Source organism: Pseudophryne corroboree, chromosome 2, assembly GCF_028390025.1.
Source record: "Pseudophryne corroboree isolate aPseCor3 chromosome 2, aPseCor3.hap2, whole genome shotgun sequence".
In the NCBI taxonomy this organism is placed as follows: Eukaryota; Metazoa; Chordata; class Amphibia; order Anura; family Myobatrachidae; genus Pseudophryne; species Pseudophryne corroboree.
Window position 1 is genome coordinate 24,894,399 of NC_086445.1, and position 23,881 is coordinate 24,918,279.

Consider the following 23,881-nt stretch of genomic DNA (forward strand, 5'->3'; position numbering starts at 1 on the left):
TAGTGGTTAGCATTACTGCCTCACAGCACTGAGGTCATGGGTTCGATTCCCACCATGGCCCTAACTGTGTGGAGTTTGTATATTCTCCCCGTACTTGCGTGGGTTTCCTCCAGGTACTCCAAAATCCACAATCCAAAAATATACTGGTAGGTTAATTGGCTCTCAACAAAATTAACCCTAGCGTGAATGTGTGCGTGTACATGTGATAGGGAATATAGATTGTAAGCTCCACTGGGGCAGGGACTGATATGAATGGCCAAATATTCTCTGTAAAGCGCTGCGGAATATGTGTGCGCTATATACATAACTGGTAATAAATAAAGAGTGACGCTGCCCTTTTTACCACAAAGGCAGTTCTTAAAGTAGAGCTTACTATATTTTTATTTTCAAGTCAGAAAAAATCAGTGTTTTGCTAATATAAGTAACATTAATACAATATATTTACAAATTACCAAGGCATTTATTTTATTTGCCATAGGAAGCAATATTACTTATGTCAGCCATGAAGCCCTCGAAGATGGTATGGTCTTGGAGAAAAAACTCTGCATTAACTTTACTCTTATGTCCCTAGTTTTATATCCATAAATGAGAGGATTCAGAATCGGCGGTATCACAAGAAACTGGACCGAAATCACCATCCTTAACTCATAGGGGATGTTGGGCGGAGGAAAACGGTGAATTAGAATTTCAAATAGCACGTTAATTACAAAGTTGGCAATGGTGACCAGGTGCGGAGAACAAGTCTTCATGGCTTTGGCTCGAAAGTCTTTTGAGGACTTGACACAGACCTTAAGGATTTTGATGTAAGAGAATAGGATCAGTACTGGTAGTAAGACTATCACAGCTGCTGTGATGAAGAGACCAAATATATTGTTTACAGTCGTATCAATGCAGGACAGTCTCGCAACTGACCAGTTGTCACAATAGATCTTCAGTATGACAGAGTCACACAACGGGAGCCTTATTGTTAATGTGAAGTGTACTAAAAATGGTATGATAGCATACAGCCATGCTGCAATAATTAGCTTAACAACCATCGTGAAGGACATTATATGGTTGTATCTCAGAGGGTTACAAATACACAAATATCGGTCATATGCCATAACAGCTAAAATAGTTAACTCACTGCCCATGTAAGTATGGATGCAGAATACTTGTGTGACGCAGCCTATGTAGGAAATGGTTTGTATATTGCTCACCAGGTTCACAAACAGACTGGGGAAAAAGGCACTGCTCCCGTAGAGACCATTCAGACACAGCGCAGATATGAAGATGTACATTGGCTCATGCAGACTCTTATGAAACCCCACAATGGAGATGACTGCACAGTTGGACAATAAAATTACCAAGAAGCCAACCAGGGTTATCATACTGTAAAAATATCTTATTTCAGCCATTTCCCCAAATGTGAGCATGAGGAGCGAAGGATGAAAAGATGTTGAGTTTATCATCTTCACTTTAGTCTTTTATCTCAGCGTTGCCTCCTGAAAAACAAGCAAATAATATATCTTAACTGACACTTTCATTCTAATTGTTAGAAGAACTTACAGTACAGAATGCTAGAAGGTTCTCTTTTCATGCTGCCGTACTAATACACAAGTATGATTTCAAATCTGATTATTTGTGAGTAGAGGAAATGCTGAAGCACAGTGACTTGCTTAAGATGCCACTGCACATAGTACCAGGGCCAACTAAATGTATAGGCACACTGGGCAGATGCCCAGGCCCCAATGATTTAATGGACCTTTCAGCAAGGTCATGCTGCCCAGAGGGCATCTGCTTCCCATGTTAGTGCCTCCGGAACATCTTGGGACGGTAGAGAATGCTGTCTGGCCACTCTGATTGTGATTTACACCCAATCAGAGTAGCCAAGCAGCATTCTCTACCTGCCTTCAAGCAGCATCCAGACAGTGAATGGCAGTCAGCTTGCTGACTGGTTGATGGTTGGAGTTATCCAGCAATCGGAGTGCTGACAACCATTCACTGTATGTAAGCATGTGTAAAGATGATGTGGGTCTGGAGGAGGGATGAGCTATGATTTTTTTATGTATCCCCATGAATGGGTGTCTAAGCGCCCCAGTACTTTGCTTCGCCAAAGGTCTTTAATGCTCTTCAGATGGCTCGGCACAGTACTCTGAATGACACCCACATTGGCGATCATTCTGATGGTTCTTTTCAGATAACGTTTTTCAAAATATTTTGCAGTGGTTTTTATTTGTATATATATATATATATATTTCTGCTGCGGGGTACACTGGGCTCCACAAGGAATGGACAATGGGGTGTAGAGTAGGATCTTGATCTGAGGCACCAACAGGCTCAAAGCTTTGACTGTTCCCAGAATGCATAGCGCCGCCTCCTATATCACCCCACCTCCCTGCACAGTATCTCAGTTTTGTAGTTGGTGCTGCAGATAGCAGGCACTTAACAGAGGGGCTGCTCCAGGCAGCCCTAAGAAGAGCTTTTTTTCTGAGTAAAAAAGTGAAGACTTCAAGGGCAGCAGCAGTGTTACATGTCAGTGGACATTCACTGCTGCAGCTTTGGCTCTCCCCAGCGGCGCTGTACACTCCCGAGCCCTGGTTGCCGGGTAACTAAAGCAGGAGGCTCTGCTTTTCTTCTTGTCAGACACACATGACGGGGGGCTCTCCAGGATCGTGTGGCCGCGCTTCGGGAGCTGGTAAGTGGGTCCCGCTTGCGGGACCTGGTCTTTATCGTGATCTGGTGCGGTCAGTGGGAGGCGGGCCGCGATCGCTGGCGGTGGACACTGTGGCAGTACAGGCGATCCCACTAGATCACCAGGACATGGGACAGGTCAGGTTTTCTCTATAAACTGTTTTATTAGAGCCCGCAGTACCCGGTGGTTTTGCCAGCAGAAGGGATAAGGCTTAGACCTGGAGCCCCTCCCCCAGCCCGAGGGTGCCATTTTCTGCAAATGTTCCCACCCTGGAGCTGCATATCTGTCTCTCTCTCTCACTCCCTGGCAGTGTCTGCGGTGCCATTATCCCTCAGCTCACTGTTCCTGGGAATGCTTGGGCAAATCCTCCTATGTAAAGCCGCCTGGTTGTCAGTGCTGTGACTTTACAAGATACTTAAGTATTCTACCTGCCTTTTTTAGTCAGTGTTAGTTAAGAAAGAGTGTACTTAGTCAGGGTTTCCTAGTACAATTACCCTGTGATATACATCCAGTTCTTACTCTGTACTGTTATATCTATTGTTATATAGCTGTGTAAGCTAGTCCAGTGCAGTATTATTGTTAGTAATAACCTCTGCATTGTACAGACTGTGACTATTTGTGTGTGCATTTGATAGCTGAGTGGTGTTCATTTTGTGTCTTTCACTCAACCTGCTATCCTTATATTCTATAACCCGAGGGGGCTTGGTGCGTCAGGTTTTATCTAATATAGGATTTTCACAAAGATATACTGTATTACGTATTTTTCTCTGTGATTTAGTCACCATATCTCTCCTTCATCTCTGCTGGTGCTGACTACACTGCGCAGTGGTTTGGGCTAGAGGTATTGTGCTGCTGACAAATTGTACTGTGTTGCCTGATACTGCAAGTTATATAATGTCTGCTTCTGAGGGTAACGGTTCTGGGGCTGAACACACTGCCAGTGTTGCTGAAGCCACAGATACCTATGAGGAGAATATAGCAGCTTTGGGCTCTGGTTCTGGGGGCTCCTTGCCCCCCAGTGGGACGGTGGCAAAGGGGGCAAATAATGACCCACCGTGGGCCGCTTTTTCTACGCTTCTGCATATGCTAGTTCATAAACTAACACCCCCTATGGGACCCCCAATGCCGGTGCAACCGTTTGTGGTCCCTGCAGCTAACCCGCCGTGGGTGGATGATTCATCTGCTCAAATAAAGAAGTTGAACCAGTCCCTGATTACTAAAAAGTCTGACCGTCGCTCGCCAATGTCCAAGGGGTCCTCTAAGCGAACGCTTGTCTCCTCACAATCCACTGCTGTCACTGACACCTCGTCGGATGAAGACGGCACTTACACTGACCCCACAGGTTCTGACTCAGCTACGGCTTATGGGGAGGATGGTTCCTGATCCTGATGTTCCTGATCTTTTGGAGGCTATTAAGTTAATTTTACAGATTACGGATGATCCCGAGCCATCCGTTCCTCCTAAGAAACCAGATAGGTTCAATCGTCAGAAGGTGATTAAACAAATTTTACCTCACTCTGACCACCTAATTGATATACGTCAGGAACCCTGGGAAAACCCGGGTACAAGGTTTGTGCCTCAAAAGAAGATGCTGTCTTGCTATCCCCTTTCATCCTTCAGATAGCAAAAGGTCAGGCGTACAACAAGCAGGCCTGTACTTCCAAACCTGGTAAGCCTAAGCCCAAAAGAGCCTAGGCGGCCTGTCAGCCAGCTTCCAAGACAGATAAGCCTGCCGCATGATGGGTCGGGCCTCCCTCTGGGGGATCCCAGTGTAGGGGACCGGCTTCTAGGGTATACCCATGAATGGTTGAAGACCACTTTAGATGCCTGGGTACGGGAAGTCGTCACTCGAGGTTACGCCATAGCCTTCAAAAACCGACCCTCTCATCAATTTTGCCAGATAGATGTCCCGTTGGACAACACAAGGGCAAACACTCTACATTCGGTGGTACAGACCCACCTGGTTACAGGAGTCATAGTACAGGTGCCTCTTGCGCAGAGGGGCCAAGGGTACTATTCTCCGCTGTTTCTAGTCCTGAAACCGAATGGGTCCTCCTGACCCATTCCCAACCTCAAGGCATTGAACAGTTTTGTGAAGGTTTTCAAGTTCCGGATGGAAACCCTTCACTCTATAGTTCTGGCCTTGGAACCGTGGGACTTCATGCTCTCCCTGGATATACAGGATGCTTACCTGCATATTCCTATAGTAGTGTCTTATCAGCAATGCCTGATATTTGCCATTGGCAACTGCCATTACCAGTTTCAGGCGTTACCGCGAGTCTTTACAAAAGTCATGGCGTTGATGACGGTGGTACTCCGCCGTCAAGGGGTCAGGATACTGCCGTATTTGGATGACTTGTTAATCCTGGCAAATTCCCCAGAACTTCTCCTGCGTCATCTAGATGTGACGGTCCGGTTTCTGCAAGCCCACGGGTGGCTCATCAACTGGAAGAAGTCATCCCTGATCCCTGCTCAGAGCATCGTGCATCTGGAAGCACTATTGGACACTAACAACCAGCGGTTGTTCCTGTCTCAGGAGAAAGTCCTGAAACTTCAGGACAGGATTCGTTGCTTCCTCTCTTGTCCGCAAGTGTCGATACATTCGGTGCTGGGCCTCATGGTGTCAGCATTCGACATGGTGGAGTACGCTCAATTTCACTCTCGCCCTCTCCAGAGGCTGATTCTAGCCAAATGGGACGGCCTGCCTCACCAGATCAGATCTCAAATGATCTCAATGACTCCGGAGGTCCGTCTGTCACTGCTCTGGTGGCTCCGGGACCAACAACTGTGCAGGGGCTGTCCGTTCTGGATATCCGACTGGGTCCTGTTGACGACAGAGGCCAGTCTAAGAGGTTGGGGCGCGGTGCTGGAGAAACACTCCCTTCAGGGCTGGTGGACCAAGGAGGAGTCCCTCTTCTCGATCAATATTCTGGAGTTGCGGGTGGTCTTCAATGCCTTGAACCTAGCCCAGCATTTAATTCAGAACCGTGCTGTTCAAGTACAGTCGGACAATGCCACCACAGTGGCTTACATAAATCATCAAGGTGGCACTCGAAGCTGCCTAGCAATGAAGGAAGTCTCACAGATTCTTCAGTGGGCAGAACGCCATCTACCGGCCATATCGGCAAAATTCATTCCGGGAGTCCTGAATTGGGAAGCGTACTTTCTCAGTCGTCAGGACGTACATGCCGGCGAGTGGGGCCTCCATCCAGAAGTGTTTCAACTCCTAGTGGAAAAGTGGGGCCTTCCAGACGTAGATCTGATGACGTCTCGACACAATCACAAGGTTCTGGTCTTCGGAGCAAGGACAAGGGATCCTCAAGCAGCATTCGTGGATGCGCTGGCAGTACCGTGGAGGTTTCGGCTGCTGTACATGTCCCCTCCGGTGACACTCCTGCCCAGGGTAATTCGGAAGTTCAAGCAAGAAAAAGGAATTCTGCTTCTCATAGCTCCAGCGTGGCCCAGACGGCACTGGTTCTCAGACCTGCAAGGCCTGTCGTCAGAGCGTACAATTATACTTCCACAACGCCCAGAACTCCTCATTCAGTGCCCCTGTGTCTACCAGGACCTAGCCCGGCTGTCTTTGACAGTGTGGCTCTTGAAGCTTCCATCTTAAGGGCTAAAGGGTTTTCTGAGGCGGTCATTCAAACTATGTTGCTAGCCCGGAAACCGGCTTCGGCTCGGATTTACTATAGGGTCTGGCATTATTACTTTGTTTGGTGCGCGTCTAACGATTATGACGCTTCCAAGTTTAATATAGCCAAGTTCTTGGCTTTTCTTCAGCATGGCCTGGACTTAGGCCTGCGTCTGGCCTCCTTCAAGGTTCAAATAGCTGCCTTGTTGGTGTGGTTTCAGAGAAAAATTGCGACCTTACCTGATGTGCATACCTTTACTCAGGGCGTGTTGCGTATCCAACCTCCCTATGTCCCGCCTGTGGCTCCTTGGGACTTGTTGGTGGTTTTGGAGGCGTTACAAGAGTCTCCATTTGAACCTCTTGGTTCTGCTGACCTTAAGTGGCTTTCCCTTAAGGTGGTGTTTCTGCTGGCTATTGCTTCAGCTAGAAGAGTGTCGGATTTGGGTGCCTTGTCCTGTAGTTCCCCATATCTGATATTTCACCGTGACTGGGTGGGTTCTTAGGACTCGTCCCGGCTATCTACCTAAGGTGGTTTCTTCATTCCACCTTAATCAGGAGATTGTAGTTCCGGCACTTGTTTCTCCTGATCTGCCTCCCAAAGAGCGGTCTTTGGATGTGGTACGGGCTCTCCGTATCTATGTGAAGAGAACTCCTATTAGGAAATCTGATTCTCTTTTTGTTGTGTTTGGGTTTCACAAACGTGGCTGGCCTGCTCACAAGCAAACTCTGGCCAGATGGATTAGAATGGTGATTGCACATGCTTATGTGAAGGCTGGTCTCTCTGCTCCTGATCACATTAAGGCCCATTCTACTCGGTCTGTTAGACCTTCTTGGGCGGCCCAACGTGGTGCGACCCTTGAACAATTGTGCAAGGCGGCTACGTGGTCCTCTGTGAACACGTTCATAAGGTTCTATGCCTTCAATACTGTCGCTTCCCAGGATGCTTCCTTTGGACGCCGGGTTCTTGTGCCCGCTACAGTGCATCCCCTCCCTTAAGGAACTGCTTTAGGACATCCCCATTGTCCATTCCTTGTGGAGCCCAGTGTACCCCACAGCAGAAAACGGGTGGTCTTCTGTTTGCCGGCGGTCGGGCTCCCGGCGCTCAGTATACCGGCGCCGGGAGCCCGACAGCCGGAATACCGACAATTATTTTCCCTCGTGGGGGTCCACGACCCCCATAGAGGGAGAATAAAATAGTGTGGCGCGCGTAGCGCGCCACCGTGCCCGTAGCGTGGCGAGCGCAGCGAGCCCGCAAGGGGCTCATTTGCGCTCGCCAAGCTGTCGGTAAGCCGGCGGTCGGGCTCCCGGCGCCGGGATGCTGGTCGCCGGGAGCCCGACCGCCGGCCAGCCGTAGTGAACCCGCAGAAAACGTATATATATTATGTATTTATAAAATGCAGCTGTCTGAAACTGTCATCATGTACTGAAGAAGGGCTCACAATAATCTTTGTATTGCCATATAATTTAATGTAATATTTCCTTTTTCTCATGCAGCAGTGTGTGTCTCATTTACTGTATGTTACTCTGTGCAAATATTAAGCACATGAACAGAGAATATGACAGCAGGTTAGAATAATTTAGCCCATGTACAGTAGTCTGCCAGATAGTTATTAAGTAATAGATATTAGCTATTAACTCCCCTACAATGTCTTCTCGGAGGCTATTCCACTTATCCATTACCCATTCAGTCAGGGGCAGTTCCACTATGAAACCAATGAAGCTTAGGCTTCCCGGAAGGGCTCCGAAGTAACTTTATTTTTAATGAGTGTAGTTTCCAACAAAATCTATGGAGTTTTTTTAAGTGTTTGTTATTTAAATAAGGTTTATTACAGAATCATCATGGTTCTCGCTTGTGCATTGCAACACCAAAAATAAGGATTTCACTTCTGGTTTTTATGTACTGTATGGTTATAGCTCATCACCAATATCAACATGACACCAAGGCTTCTAGTACAGTGTAGCTGCTATTACATCTTGGATGTGCATAGTCACTTAGTACTGCTAGAGCTGCTGGGAGTTGTAGTCCAGCTCTGTGGTTTGCTCTCTGCAAATCAGAGTTGCCGACATTCTGGCTGCTCTCTGCGGGAGAGAGCAGCCAGGTCGGCACAGCAAGGGGGCAGGGGAGGGCTGGATGTGGTGAGGAGGTGGTCCGGAGGCGGAGCAAGGGTGGGACGGGGCGGAGCAAGGGCTGGGTCTCGCTGACGCCCGCTTTAAGCCACGCCCCTGCTCTGTAATGCCGCGATCTCCTGCATTACACTGCAGGGGGCGTGGCTATTATGACGCGTTCTGGAAGAATCGCGTCATCAACTGCCCGGACCGCCCACTTTACACACAAAGTGGGCGGACGGGCAGGGGGACCCCCGATTCCGGGAGACTTGCCTGCTCTTCCGTGGGGCCGGGAGGGACACACGATTTTCGGGAGCCTCCCGGCCATTCCGGGAGAGTAGGCAAGTATGCTGTAAATAGCGTGAAAAGTGTATTCGTTTTACACGATAATTTCCGACAGCCTGCAGAACTACTCTGTGTGACATTCCCAGGAATGGCGGAGCCTGAGAGGGCCCATCCTGGGGCAGAGGCTGGGCATCTAATAAGGTAATTTTGCTGGCACTGAGCGGTGTTGTCAGATGTTTATTGAAGAGAGGAGAAGAGAGACAGTGAGGTGATTAATGAAGTGGGGGTTCTGTGAGGTGATTATAGAAAGGTTGGTGTCTGTGAGGTGATTACTGAAGGGGGGAGTCCTTTAGACATTAAAGGGGCTGAGGGTGTTGCTGTAACCAGACCTGCCCCACAGACTCTTGCCCCGTAACCCACCACACATCTGTCCCACACTTGAGGACTGGATCCTATTGAGCTACGCCAGCCACTTCAAGTGCTTACAGGAGGAATCTGGAGAAGGTCCTAAGTTTGTATGGTGAATATCTATGGCGTCAGATAATTTATGATATTTGAAAAAATACACAGTGAACAAGCCACCTCCAGGTGAAACGGCCGTCTGTGTTTAGTGGTGCTGAACAGTGCACAGTTCAGCCCACTCATTTCCTGGTATCGTATACTTGCAGAATTTTGGGCTATAAAATTATTTATTATTCGCTAATTCGTTATTATTATGATCTATTTACAGAGTTAAAGATCTAATGATTTAATTTATGTTTTTCTGCTTCCATTCTTTTAAGCAATTATGCATTTATTATGTAGATTGTAAGTCCAACATCGATTTAACCTATGAACCATCATATATCGTGAGAAATTTTATTGAATGCAGATGCCTATGTGATATCTCTAGTAAACAAACCTTTGCTCTCAATCGTTATGATATTTGAATCATAATATACGGTATTACATTTTGGATGCGTTACTATCATAGGGAACTTTGAGATAACATCATTTTCCTTAAATATCTGTGCAATTTCTCACTTTACTAATTTTCAATAGGCATAGGCAACCCGCCTCTCTCATCCACTGTCCGCTATATTCTTATATGACAGTGGACAGCAGAAGACGGGCCCTGAACCTATACATTTTCTTTTATCCTACTCTTTCAGTACTCTCTCATCCCAATGCCAGTTACACCACTTCTCTGCAATGCGAAAGTAACAGAGAAACTGTGCATAATAGTGGACAGCAGAAGTACTTCCTTTCTGGTATGCGCCAATAACCAAACACTCTCTCATTCACAACCCTTGTGATATTACTGCCATATCTCACTGGCTACGCCCAATCTCGCCTGATCTTGGAAGCTAAGCAGTGAGCAGCCCTATTAGTACCTAGATGGGAGACTGCTAGGGAATATTGGGTGCAGTAAAAATACTTCCGATTCCATGTGAAAAGCAGAAGTGTTGGAGCAACTTTTGACTATTACCGATTTCAACCCTTTATCTCTCCTTATTATAAACCGTCTGATCACAGACCTATATATAATCTCCCTATATTGCACACCTTGGCCATAGATTCGTTAATAGCAGATTAGCCCTTACCAGGATATACTATCACATCAGGCATTTGGTAATGGACTAATTTTACAGTCTAAATTGTTATACTAAATGCCTATGTGTTATATGCTTGAATTTTCTGTCATTTGAAATTTAATTTCTGATATTTTTACCTTTTGGTGCCACTGTCATCTAAAATAATTATGTTAATTGGAGAATGTGTTACTCCAAGTCTTTTTCTTATTGATATTCGAGAATCCGTTTAGATTACAGATTCATGATACTAGGGGAGTAACCTTCTCTAAAGGTATCACTTGTGTGTTTGTCTGTGTACTATAATTTTATTATATTCTAATTAAAATGTAAGTTTTATTTGATTAAAGCTAGGGGCAACAGGTTCTTAAATAAGTTAAAGGATCACTACTTGTCTCAATTAGTCAAAGACCCAACTAGGGGTAAAACTAATCTGAATCTAGTAATTACTAATAATGTGGACATCATATTGAATACTAAAGTTGGGGAGACATTGGTAACAGTGATCACTATATGATCACATTTGACATCCGTTTTAGGAATCCTAGCTATAAGGGGTCAACAAAAAAATTTAACTTTAGGAAGACTAACTTCAGTATGCTGAGATGTGCACTAAACGAAATTGAGTGGGAAGGTTTGTTTCATGTTAAGAACATTTCGCAAATGTGAGATGCTTTAAAAGGGTTGCTAGATAGCAATATTCACAAATTTGTTCCCATGGGTAGTAAGCGCAGGAGTACCAAACTCAAACCGATGTGGCTTAACAAGATGGTCAAGGCAGAAATTGATAAAAAGAAGCATGCTTTCAAAGCATTTAAATCTAATGGAAAGGAGGATACATTCCGGTGCTACAAGGAATGCAATAAAAGATGCAAAAAAGCAATAAGAGCAGCTAAAATTGAAAACAAAAAGTAAATTGCTGTAGAGAGTAAAACCAATCCTAAAAATGTTTTAAATACATAAACAGTAAAAGATTAAAAAAGGAGAACATAGGTCCAGTAAAAGATGAATTTGGAGTGTTGATAAATGATGACAAATCAAAAGCGGAAATACTGAATACATTTTTTTCTTCAGTGTTCACTGGAGAAGAACTGATGGTGGGAGTAGTGCATAGCAATAGTGACAGTAAGGATTTATTTTTAGATACTTGTTTAAGTGAAGAAGTAGTCAGGGAGAGATTATGCAAATTAAGATTAATAAATCACCTGGTCCAGACGAACTTCATCGGAGGGTTCTTAGGAAGCTTAGATCACAACTAGAAAGACACCTATACTTGATTTTAAATAGTTTATTTAGATCTGGCATGGTACCAAAGGATTGGCGTATAGCAGAGGTGGTGCCATTATTTAAAAAGGAATCCAAAAATCATCCGGGTAACTACAGACTGGTTAGTTTGACATCTATAGTGGGGAAAATATTTGAAGGAATTCTAAGGGATAGCGTATAAGAGTATCTGCCGACTACTAAGATTTTAGCAAGAACCAGCATGGGTTTGTGAGGGACAGATCAAGTCAAACTAACGTAGTTAACTTCTACGAGGAAGTGAGTAACAATCTTGACCAAGCAAAAGACTTTGATACAGTGCCTCACAGGAGACTAATCATCAAATTAAAGGAGCCTGGCCTAGGAAAAACTGTTTGTATATGGATAAGTAACTGGCTAGACAACAGGGTACAGCGAGTAGTGGTCAACAGGAAGTCTTCAAGCTGGACACCAGTAGTCAGCGGAATATCACTGGGGTCCGTACTCGGGCCACAATCTTTGCAGATGATACTAAACTGTGTAGTGTAATTAAACAGAAATACAGTAGATGTGGAGTCTCTGCAGAATGACTTATCTAAACTTGAAATATGGGCATCTTAATGGAGAATGAGTTTCACTGCAGAAAAATGCAAGGTTATGCATTTCAGGACTAAAAACAAACTTGCATCCTACATATTAAACTGGGAAAGTCTAGGGGTAACTGTTTTGGAAAAAGATTTGGGGGTACTCATTGATAATAAGCTTAATAACCGTATACAATGTCAAAGCACAGTAAGGAAGGCACGTAAGGTTCTAGCGTGCATAAAACGGGGAATTAAGACAAGGGACAAGTATGTAGTCCTGCCACTGTACAAATCATCGGTACGTCCGCATCTGGAATATTAGGATTGGTTTTACTCTCTACAGCAATTTGCAGTTGTATAAGAAAGATATCGGAGAACTCGAAAGGGTTCAAAGGCGAGCTACTAAATTGATTAAAGGGACTGGATTAAGAGGAAAGGCTTACTAGGTTGAATATGTATACACTGGAAAAGAGGCGTCTAAGAGGAGACATTATTAATGTCTTCAAATATGTAAAGGGGCATTACAAAGAGTTATCAGAGGAATCATTTATTAAAAGAACTCGGTTTAGGACACGTGGGCACTCGTTGAGGCTGGAGGAAAAAAATTCTGTATGCAACGGAGGAAAGGGTTCTTTACTGTTAGAGCAATAAGGATTTGGAATTCCCTGCCAGGGAAGGTGGTAATGGTGGACTCTGTAAATGCATTTAAAAAAGGATTGGATGAATTTCTGATTGAAAAGGATTTCCAAGGTTACAACATTTAAAATATTGACGTTGTTTACAGCACCGAAGGTCACAGCAGTGCACAGGATCCGGTGCTCAGCAGCCCAGAGGGAGCAGCAATCACCGGCTCCCAGGACTGGTAAGTATATTTACCTTTGGGGTGGGGTCCGCAGTTTGGGGAAGGTAGTCACGAAGGGCAGGTTGACCCAGTGGTAGCGAAGATGTCGATGATGGCGGCGCATGCGTTGCAGGTCACTGGGGTATTTTTCCCGAAAACTGCCCCGATGATGCTGTGGACATGCATTGCAGGGACAGAGCTGCATGCGATGATTGAAACATCCATGCGATGTAATCATTTATCGCAGTGCGGATTCGGGCGATTTTATCTCGGCACATCCTTTGATACTGATGGTGATAAATAGGCCCCTCTGTCTTTACTATTTGCATTTACATTTCTCTTACCCTAAAGAATGCTTTCCTCCTGTACCAATTCATTCTCTCATATCCCCATCTCATTAATGATTGTTAGGGTCTCCTGCCCTGTGCTGCCACGTCGTCATGGCAACCGGGAGACAAGTGCTAGTGGAGTAACCTGAGCGCAGCTGATACTCCGGTTCGGGTCTTTTGCTGTGCAGTGGTTATAGGCTCTGTGCACGGCAGGGGATCCGGTGCTGGTTTTTGTGCTCACAGTCTGTGAGGTCTGAGTGGGGCGTGGACAGCACCTGCTTTATAAGGCCTCTTTTCAGGGTAAGCAGATGCTGCTGAATCTTTGTTGGTTAGTCAGTTCATGAACGTTAGCCAGTACTGTGTAGCTTTGTATTTGTTTGTTGCTTACTGCAAATAGGCCTGGGAATTTGGTATTACACTCTGCCAATCCAGACCTAGCAGTAAGACTGGAGTCAGTCGTTTAGCTTGCTGGGGTTCTGTTACTACTCTGTGAACTTAGCAAGTTTGCGGCTGTATTCTAAGACTTGCCTGTCTAATCCTGTCTCACTGTGCTAGGTGTCAGGGGTCAGTTTAGTGGCAGTAAGCTAAAACCTGTGCACTGCAAGTGAGAATTTGGATTGTGGAGATTCTCCTTGTGTCTATCATTCCATCTCTGACCAAGGAGTTTACTGCCACACCCGTTGGTAACCCTTTAGGGTTTTGCTGTTGCCCTTAGCAACAGCATTTCGGGTACTCTACGTATTAAAACACAACATCTTGCTTTTTCCATCTTAGCAGTTCTAATACAAGGGAGATACTCAGTTCCTTAGCCTCTGGGCTTCTCTGTTCACTTTGTGTATATTTTGTTACCCTATCACCTTCTGTGTACGTTATGTCATATCCCCCAGTTTGTCTGTGAGTCCATCTGTTTTGCATAACAGTTCAAACACCAGTACATTCCTGCAGACACTGGAGTGCATAACAGTTCTGACACCAGTACTTTCCTGCTGGCACTGGTGTGCATAACATATTCAGCAGCCTAATACTCCTGTTGAAATTTTGTGGGAATATGGAGCATACCCCTCAAAATACGTTGCAACAGGTGGTCGATCAGGTGCAGGTCCTGACTCGACAATTTAATGATTTGTCCATTAAAATGCACACCTCCCAGGCTGCTGGCGGAGCTCCCGCAGCAGCAGCACCTGCAGGGGTTAAGGAGCCGAAAGTAAATCTCCCGGATCGTTTTTCTGGAGATCGCTCGCAGTTCTTTTGTTTCAAGGAGAGCTGCAAGCTATACTTCCGGCTTAGGCCTCAGTCTTCTGGGTCGGAGATTCAGCGGGTGGGCATAGTGATTTCCTTGCTACAAGGAGACCCACAGGTCTGGGCATATGGGTTGCAGCCTGACTGTCCGTCGCTTAAAAGTGTTGATGCTTTTTTTACGGCACTGGGCATGTTGTATGATGACCCTGACAAGACGGCCTCAGCCGAGGCTCAGATTTCGATCCTTAAGCAAGGGCGCAGGCCAGTTGAGGTTTACTGTACGGAGTTTTGGAGGTTGGCCCATGATACCCAGTGGAATGACCCAGCCCTGAGACACCAGTACCGAAGAGGTCTTTCTAACCAGATAAAGGACCAACTGGTACAATATCCCTTGCCTGATAGCTTGGATCAGCTCATGCAGTTATCCATCCGGGTGGATAGACGGCTGAGAGAGCGTAGGCTTGAAAGGGAGACTGAGATTTCCTTCCTTCCCAAGGGAACCTCAGACTCTGAGGAATTTTCTGAGGAGCCTATGCAGATTGGGGCTACCCGCCTCTCCTCGCGTGAGAAGACGCGGAGGAGACAGCAGGGGTTGTGTTTATACTGTGGGAATAAAGGTCATGTGGTAGTATCATGCCCAGAAAAGCCGGAAAACTTCAGGGCCTGAGGGTGATGGGAAATATCCTGTCAGGCCAGAAGTCAGAATTTCCCAAGAAGACTTTTATCATTCCGGTGACCTTGAAGATCCTCGGTCAAACTGTCAAGACTGAGGCCTTTGTGGACAGTGGGGCCGACGGGGTTTTTACGGACCGCCAATTCGCCCTGAAACACTCTGTTCCCTTAGTACCCTTGGCATCGGAAATTGAGATTTGTGGGTTAAACGGGGAACCATTATCCCAAGGTAAAATTACCTCTTGCACTAGCCAGATTTCTTTGTTTATTGGAGCCACACACTCTGAAAAATTGTCCTTTTATGTGACTGTCTGTACTTTTGCCCCATTGGTGTTGGGGTTACCCTGGTTAAGGGCCCACAATCCTCAATTTGACTGGGTCTCTGGGGAGATTCTTAGTTGGGGTACTGATTGTTTCAGGAGTTGCTTGAGCCTTCCAGTCAGGCTCTCGCAGCTAAGTTTGCCAGGATTGCCAGGGTGTTATGCAGATTTTGCGGACGTGTTCTCCAAAAAAGTTGCAGAGGTACTACCTCCCCATCGCCCCTATGACTGTGCCATTGATTTGTTGCCAAATGCTAAGCTTCCCAAGAGCAGGTTGTACTCCCTGTCACGTCCTGAGACTCAGGCTATGGCAGAGTACATTCAGGAGAACTTGGCTAAGGGATTTATCAGACCTTCACAGTCTCCAGTTGGGTCGGGGTTCTTCTTCGTGGGTAAAAAGGACGGTTCGTTGCGACCCTGCATCGACTTCAGGGAATTGAACCGTATCACGATTAAAAACTCATACCCACTGCCTCTCATTTCGGTCTTGTTTGACCAGCTTCGTACTGCCACCATTTTTTCTAAGATTGACCTATGCGGTGCGTACAATCTAATCCGAATAAGAGAGGGGGATGAATGGAAGACTGCCTTTAATACCCACTCAGGGCATTATGAATATTTGGTGATGCCTTTTGGGCTCTGTAATGCCCCGGCAGTCTTCCAGGATTTCATGAATGATGTGCTCAGGGAATATTTGGATAGATTCTTAGTTGTATACTTAGATGACATCCTAATCTTCTCCCATTCCCTGGAGGAACATCGGAAGCATGTACGCTTAGTCCTCCAGAAACTCAGAGACCACCGGCTTGGGGCAAAGCTGGAGAAGTGCGAATTTGAAGTTCAGCAAATCGCATTTCTAGGATATATTATCTCCCCAGAAGGTTTCCAAATGGAGGGTTCCAAGGTACAGGCAGTCCTGGATTGGGTGCAGCCCACTAGTTTGAAGGCGCTTCAGCGTTTCCTGGGCTTTGCGAATTTTTATAGACGATTTATCGCTGGATTTTCGTCTATAGTGGCGCCCTTGGTGGCACTCACTAAGAAAGGGGCGGATGTTGCTCACTGGTCTTGTGAGGCTAAAGCGGCTTTTGCCCGTCTCAAAAGGGCATTTGTTTCGGCCAAGGTGCTGCGACACCCAGATCCAGAGCGTCCTTTTGTGGTGGAGGTGGATGCCTCTGAGATGGGTATTGGGGCAGTGCTTTCTCAGATGGGAGTGTCTGATAATCGCCTTCATCCCTGTGCTTACTTTTCCCGTAAATTTTCGCCTGCCGAGATGAATTATGACGTGGGTAACCGGGAATTGTTGGCTATTAAGGATGCACTCGAGGAGTGGAGACACTGGCTTGAGGGGGCTAAGTTTGTGGTCTCAATTCTCACTGACCATAAGAATCTGGCATATTTAGAGTCAGCGAAGCGTCTCAATGCCAGGCAGGCACGATGGGCTTTGTTTTTTGCTCGCTTTAATTTTTTGATAACATATCGCCCTGGGTCAAAAAACATCAAGGCTGATGCGCTCTCGCGGAGTTTTGCTCCAATCCAGGAGACCACCGAGGAGCCGTTGCCCATTGTTTCCCCATCATGTATTAAAGTGGGCATTACCCAGGACCTCTTATCATTAGTCCTTAGAGCACAGGAGCAGGCTCCTCCTGACCTTCCGGTAGGTCTTTTGTTTGTGCCTCCTAGGTTAAGACAGCGAGTGTTCCTGGAATTCCATGCCAAGAAGTCGGCAGGTCACCCGGGTATTGCCAGAACTCGGGAGTTGCTATCTAGGGCGGTGTGGTGGCCCTCGGTGGCTAAGGATGTGGATCAGTGGGTTCGGGCATGTGACATCTGTGCCCGAAATAAGACTCCTAGAGGGGTTCCTGTTGGCCCATTACATCCACTCTCTATCCCATCTAAGCCATGGACCCACATTTCAATGGATTTTGTGGTGGACTTGCCCAAATCCTCGGGGATGACAGCCATCTGGGTTGTCGTTGACAGGTTTTCGAAAATGGCGCACTTCGTTCCACTGGTTGGGCTGCCATCAGCCAGACGCCTGTCTGAATTATTTATGCTGCATGTTGTGCGTCTCCACGGGTTGCCACATGATGTGGTCTCTGACCGCGGATCCCAGTTTGTGGCCAAATTCTGGAGGGCATTTTGTTCCGATCTCCAGATTTCTGTCAGCTTGTCGCCAGGCTACCATCCGCAGTCTAATGGGCAGACTGAAAGGGTGGACCAGTCCTTGGAGCAGTTCCTCAGGTGTTATGTCTCCAAGTGTCAGACTGACTGGGTTGCTCATCTGTCCATGGCGGAGTTTGCCTATAACAACGCGGCTCACTCTGCTACAGGGATCTCTCCCTTCCTTTGTGTGTATTGGCATCATCCTAAGGCCAATTCTTTTGACCCCGTGGACTCCACGCCTGGTGGTTCCTCTGTGGTTTCGGTCCTTAGAGGTATTTGGCGGAAAGTGAAGAAAGCCCTTGTGTCTGTGTCATTAGTGACCAAAAGGGTTTTTGATAAGCGGAAAAGACCCTGCAGCTTCAAATTAGGAGACTTCGTCTGGTTGTCTACCAAGAATTTGAAGTTGAGACAGCCATCTCATAAGTTAGGGCCCCGGTTCATCGGCCCTTATAAGATCACCAGGGTTATCAATCCGGTGGCATTTCAGTTAGATCTGCCCCGTTCTTTGGGTATCAATAAAACATTTCATTGTTCCCTTTTAAAACGGGCGATTAGTAATCCTTCTACCAGTGGAAGACCTTCCCCTCTTCTGATACGTGGCCAGAGGGAGTTTGTTGTTGAAAGGATTCTTGACTCCAAGGTGGTTCGGGGTCGGCTGTCATTTTTGGTGCACTGGAAGGGGTATGGCCCGGAGGAGCGGTCGTGGGTGCGCAGTTGAGATCTTCATGCCCCCAGACTGATACGCTCTTTCTTCTCGCAGTTCCCCGATAAACCCGGTGGTAGGGGTTCTTTGACCCCTCGTCAGAGGGGGGGTACTGTTAGGGTCTCCTGCCCTGTGCTGCCACGTCGTCATGGCAACCGGGAGACAAGTGCTAGTGGAGTAACCTGAGCGCAGCTGATACTCCGGTTCGGGTCTTTTGCTGTGCAGTGGTTATAGGCTCTGTGCACGGCAGGGGATCCGGTGCTGGTTTTTGTGCTCACAGTCTGTGAGGTCTGAGTGGGGCGTGGACAGCACCTGCTTTATAAGGCCTCTTTTCAGGGTAAGCAGATGCTGCTGAATCTTTGTTGGTTAGTCAGTTCATGAACGTTAGCCAGTACTGTGTAGCTTTGTATTTGTTTGTTGCTTACTGCAAATAGGCCTGGGAATTTGGTATTACACTCTGCCAATCCAGACCTAGCAGTAAGACTGGAGTCAGTCGTTTAGCTTGCTGGGGTTCTGTTACTACTCTGTGAACGTAGCAAGTTTGCGGCTGTATTCTAAGACTTGCCTGTCTAATCCTGTCTCACTGTGCTAGGTGTCAGGGGTCAGTTTAGTGGCAGTAAGCTAAAACCTGTGCACTGCAAGTGAGAATTTGGATTGTGGAGATTCTCCTTGTGTCTATCATTCCATCTCTGACCAAGGAGTTTACTGCCACACCCGTTGGTAACCCTTTAGGGTTTTGCTGTTGCCCTTAGCAACAGCATTTCGGGTACTCTACGTATTAAAACACAACATCTTGCTTTTTCCATCTTAGCAGTTCTAATACAAGGGAGATACCCAGTTCCTTAGCCTCTGGGCTTCTCTGTTCACTTTGTGTGTATTTTGTTACCCTATCACCTTCTGTGTACGTTATGTCATATCCCCCAGTTTGTCTGTGAGTCCATCTGTTTTGCATAACAGTTCAAACACCAGTACATTCCTGCAGACACTGGAGTGCATAACAGTTCTGACACCAGTACTTTCCTGCTGGCACTGGTGTGCATAACAATGATGCATGTTTAATGCCTATAGTCTTTCCTGATTGAAGGACATTGGTGTGAATACTGACTGTGTAAATGATGACATTAGCTGTTTCCCAATGTCAGCTGTAGTGGGGAGAAAGATTTAAGTGTCGTAGTGGTCATGATATGCCTGAAAGCCGAGGGGCCTGTTACTTACACCCCTGTGCACCTGCTAGATGACCTGGAAAACATGACCTGTTTGGGGACCGAGTTTGAGAACAAGTGTCTTGGACAGTCCTTGACTCCTTGTCAAAGTACATTGTATACATTTAGTGTGTTTTACTGCAGAAGATACATCTCTGGAACCTACTGTGTCACACATTGTATGGAATTCTACGGCGGTTTGACCTCCAACTTAGTAAATTTACTCCCTAGTTTGCACACTGTGGATAAAGGGGCAGGATGTCAAAACTAAATTCCAAATACACTTTGTTGTGTTAGATCACTCACTGCAGGGTATTCGTGGAAAAAGCCATTAATACCCTGGCATGAGCCACGCCCACAAAGTGTACTGTATATATCAAACAGAATGATCTTACTTGAAATTTATCATGTGTGTCTGATATTAGCCAAATGTTAACATTATCCTGAGTCCTACATTTATAAGTAATCTATACAGGGTACCTATACAAGCTATATTTCCTACACTGGAAGACAGTCTAGTCATTCTATAGATCTATTCACAATACGGTGCAACAAGCGACACTTCTATTTCTCTGATTACATTTATATACTGTACTATAACTGTTTAATAATTAAACTTTATATTTCTCCCTTGGCCTATGGAATTATCCTTCTACGTTATCTCTTTCTAAATCAAAAGATGAAAAATAATCTTATGCTAATGAAATGCAATTTTATGATATAAGTAGTTATCTCTTTCCTAATGGAATTAGTGTGTGTTAGTGATACGTAAATCCGGATTTCAGTCTGATGTAATGCCGCCCAAATTTGGTGGCCTTGCGAGATGCCGGCTGAACAGATTTTTTTTTTAAAAGGGGCAGTCACCCACAAGGTTGGTTTTACCTTGTAAGTGATTGCCCCTTTGAAAAAAATTCTGAGTTCCGGTGGGATCCTGCATTACATTAGCTCCGACCCAAGTATTGTATTTGTATTGACTTGTTTTGTAAAACTGACATAAGGACCAAAAAGAATACAGTCTCGTACCTTTGCCTTCAGATAATGGGGTATATTTGTCACAATCCACATCTAAAACTGGCCATACACTTATGCGACTTCTCGGGGGGGAGTCGCATACGCTTACCCTTGAACTTCCTGGCAGTCCTTTTTCATACGATGTATCATAGACGACGGCTGCCGGTACTATATAGCTATAGTGCAGTACTTTTGATCTAGGGGCACCGATCCAATGCTCACGGGATTGGAGGTAAAACACATGCAATTTGTCAGTTTTCATCCAATTCATTGGCCCAAAATGTCGAAAATCGGATGAAATTGGGCAAAATCGCACTAGTGTATGGGCACCTTAGGCTGAGGATGGAATGTGATGAATTTTCCTCAATCTACAATGGAATACATTGCAGTGATGCATCAATTATCGCATCAATGATCACAGAGAAAGAGCCCGTGGCCAGCTGACCGGAGGAGAGAGCTCACCGATCACCAGACCCCTGGGTGCAGGTTTTTTTTTTTTTTTTTACAGTGATCAGCTTGTGGTCTATTTAAACCACGCAGCTGATCACAGGGGTCGGCTCCGAGCTCTGCCCGTCCTGCTGAATGCCATCTCCAGGCGGTGTTGTTATCGCAGGGCATTTTTGATACATATCACTCACCGTTCCTGAGAAAGCCTCCAGATGCAGAGAGAATCAGACATTGTATCTACAGTGCAATGACCTGTATTTATATCAGGAGGTTAGGACCCCATCTGGCACCTTAGATAGATCAGCCAATCATACACAATATCATAATTGAATTTTAATGACTGCTGACATCTTCTAAATCCAGGAAAATGAATCTGTTGGGAACCAGATTGAACTTCGATCTAAGCATTCATTATGAGAAACTCGTTGACATTAATGTATTGAATGAAATGATACTTGAAATAAAACAAACACTCTTTTCAATGCCCATATAAAAATAAGAGGCTGTACGTCAATTTTTTGGTATTTTTTATTTTACAGTAGAAGGTAAATTATTTACATTGGAGAGAAAGCTGGTTTTTAGTAAACTTATTTGACTCCCAAGTACTCAGGGCCAGATTAACAGAGGGCGGATGGAGCGCCAGTTCCAATACTCCACATACAGTAATAATAGGCCCATCATAAGTATTAAACGTGTATATCTAGTTTTCTCACAATTAATTTAGAGCAGGGGATGCACACGCCCACATTCCTCTGGCCACACCCACATAGCACCGGTCACACCCACTGTACACCGCACCGGTCACCACTCCTCCCCTTATCATTATAGGCCCTTGAACATGTTTAGCCCCAGACCCATATGGCCCTTAATTCATTCCTGCAAATACTGTATAAGGATATACAATACTCTGCAGGTATTTGTGTTATTACTGTATATTGTTAAATATAATAAGGAGAAGTGGGAATACTCAGCTCCTTGCAGTACTCTTCCAAAGCACACCCTCAGCTGAGAACTTGCACCTACTGGCTCATTTCAGTTATTAGGTATCCTGTATTTATGGACCAGGTACTACTCTATCTTTGTAGCCAGATAAACATTCTTCAATGGCTGCCAAGTAAAAATATGGGAGCCGTATGGGAGCCGCCATATTGGAGACCGGTGTATGCAGTGTAGCCAATAGCAGTGCTTCCTGTAAGTTCTCAGCCTATCCCAATACGCTTCCCCTTTTTAAAAGGGATGGATTTTAATCAAATACTGCCAGTGGCCCAGCGCTTTATGTTGCTCTTCATAGAAGGTGTTTCTGCTTTGTGCTCCTCAGAGCGTCCTGGTTGCTCGTTGCTCTGAGTCCCTGTAAGTCTCATGCCTTGCTCATCTGCACATTACTCCACTTCTCTCCACACTCTGATCCAGAGTTCAGCACCGGCGCCTCTTTCTGCTGCTGAAAGCTCGACAGGTGGAATTTGCAAGTAATCCGGAGCTGTTGGTGGTTCCTTGTGATCTCTGCCCAGTTGACAAAAGTCCAGTTTCCAAAGTCTGAGTTCTTTCAAGAATCCAGCTACACAGTCTAAGCTCTTCAGTCTCATCTTCCAAGAAACCAGTTACAAAGTCTTAGTTCTTCAGTAATGTCCTCCAAGAATCCAGTTTAAAATCCGAGTTATTCAGTCTCATTTTCCAAATGGAAATTTTACGTCTTCACCAGGGTGCTCGGTCTGTCAGTCAATATGTGATCCAGTTCCGAACATGGTCATCTGAACTCAAATGGAATGAAGAAGCATTAATTGCGGGTTTTTGGAATGGGCTGTCAGACAAAGCTAAAGATGATTTAGCCACTCGGGACATTCCTGCACTTCGTTATGACTTGATTTCTCTTCGGTACAAGGAACAAGTCTTAGAAAGAAACAGATTTGAATGTCTAAAACTTAGGCCTAATCCATTACCCAGGCAGTTGTCACCTTCCAGCGAGGAACCCATGCAAATCAATCGCTCCCGACTCTCCAATGAGGAATGAGAAAGACATTGGCAGCGGAATCTCTGCGTGTATTGTGGTTCGTATGATCATTTTGTCAAGTCCTGCACTCTGTGATTGGGAAACTCCTGCTCCTAGCTTATGATGGAGAGGCTAAGCTAGGAGTATCTACAGAATAACCTTTCAAGAAGGAATCAGTTCTACCCACATCTTTGGAAATCTTTCCCCGCATCATTCCTATTCCTGCGTTACTCGACTCAGGGGCTGCTGAGAGTTTTATCACTGCAGATCTGGTATCTCGCTATAAGATTCAAACAGTTGAATTGGAGCGTAAGGTCTACTTAACTGCAGTTGATGGTAGTTGAATTCCGGAGGGCATAGTAACCCATTGTACTAAGCCCCTGATGTTAAGTGTGGGGGCACTGCACTCCAAAGAGATTTCCTTTATGGTGATTCCCAAAGCCTCACAAGGTATAGTTCTAGGATTTCCCTGGTTACAGAGACACAGTCCGCAAATTGACTGGAGCACTATGGAGTTTACCGCTTGGAGGTCTCATTGTCACAAGAACTGTCTGGCTGCTAAGCTGCCGAAGCTAGCAGGTCTACCTTCAGTTTACCAACAATTCGTAGAAGTCTTCAGTAAGCAGGGGGCTGAGATTCCCCCCCCCCCTCCCCATCGGGATTGCCCAATAGATTTGTTGCCTGAAAAAACTCCACCCAGAGGACATATATACCCATTGTCGATTCCTGAGACACAGGCTATTTCTGAGTACATTTGTGAGAATTTGGATAAGGTATTTATTAGTCCTTCTTCTTCCCCAGCAGGGGCACAATTTTTCTTTGTCAAGAAGACAGATGGTAAAGTACATCCCTGCAGATATTTCTCATGTAG

General features: G+C 45.7%; 1 protein-coding gene and 1 pseudogene across 3 annotated transcripts in view; one reads left to right on the forward strand and one right to left on the reverse strand.

The window, feature by feature from the left end:
- Positions 1-354: 354 nt before the first annotated feature.
- LOC134993908 (olfactory receptor 52E4-like) overlaps positions 355-23,881 on the reverse strand; it is a 186,371-nt gene continuing 162,844 nt past the window's right edge. For all 3 annotated transcript variants that reach the window (XM_063950913.1, XM_063950912.1, XM_063950911.1), the window contains one exon: positions 355-1,484. In XM_063950913.1, the coding sequence (XP_063806983.1) occupies positions 492-1,451 (960 nt within the window). In that variant the 5' untranslated portion in view covers positions 1,452-1,484 and the 3' untranslated portion in view covers positions 355-491. The remainder of the gene's footprint in view (positions 1,485-23,881) is intronic.
- On the forward strand, positions 9,995-10,113 carry LOC135052386 (5S ribosomal RNA; annotated as a pseudogene).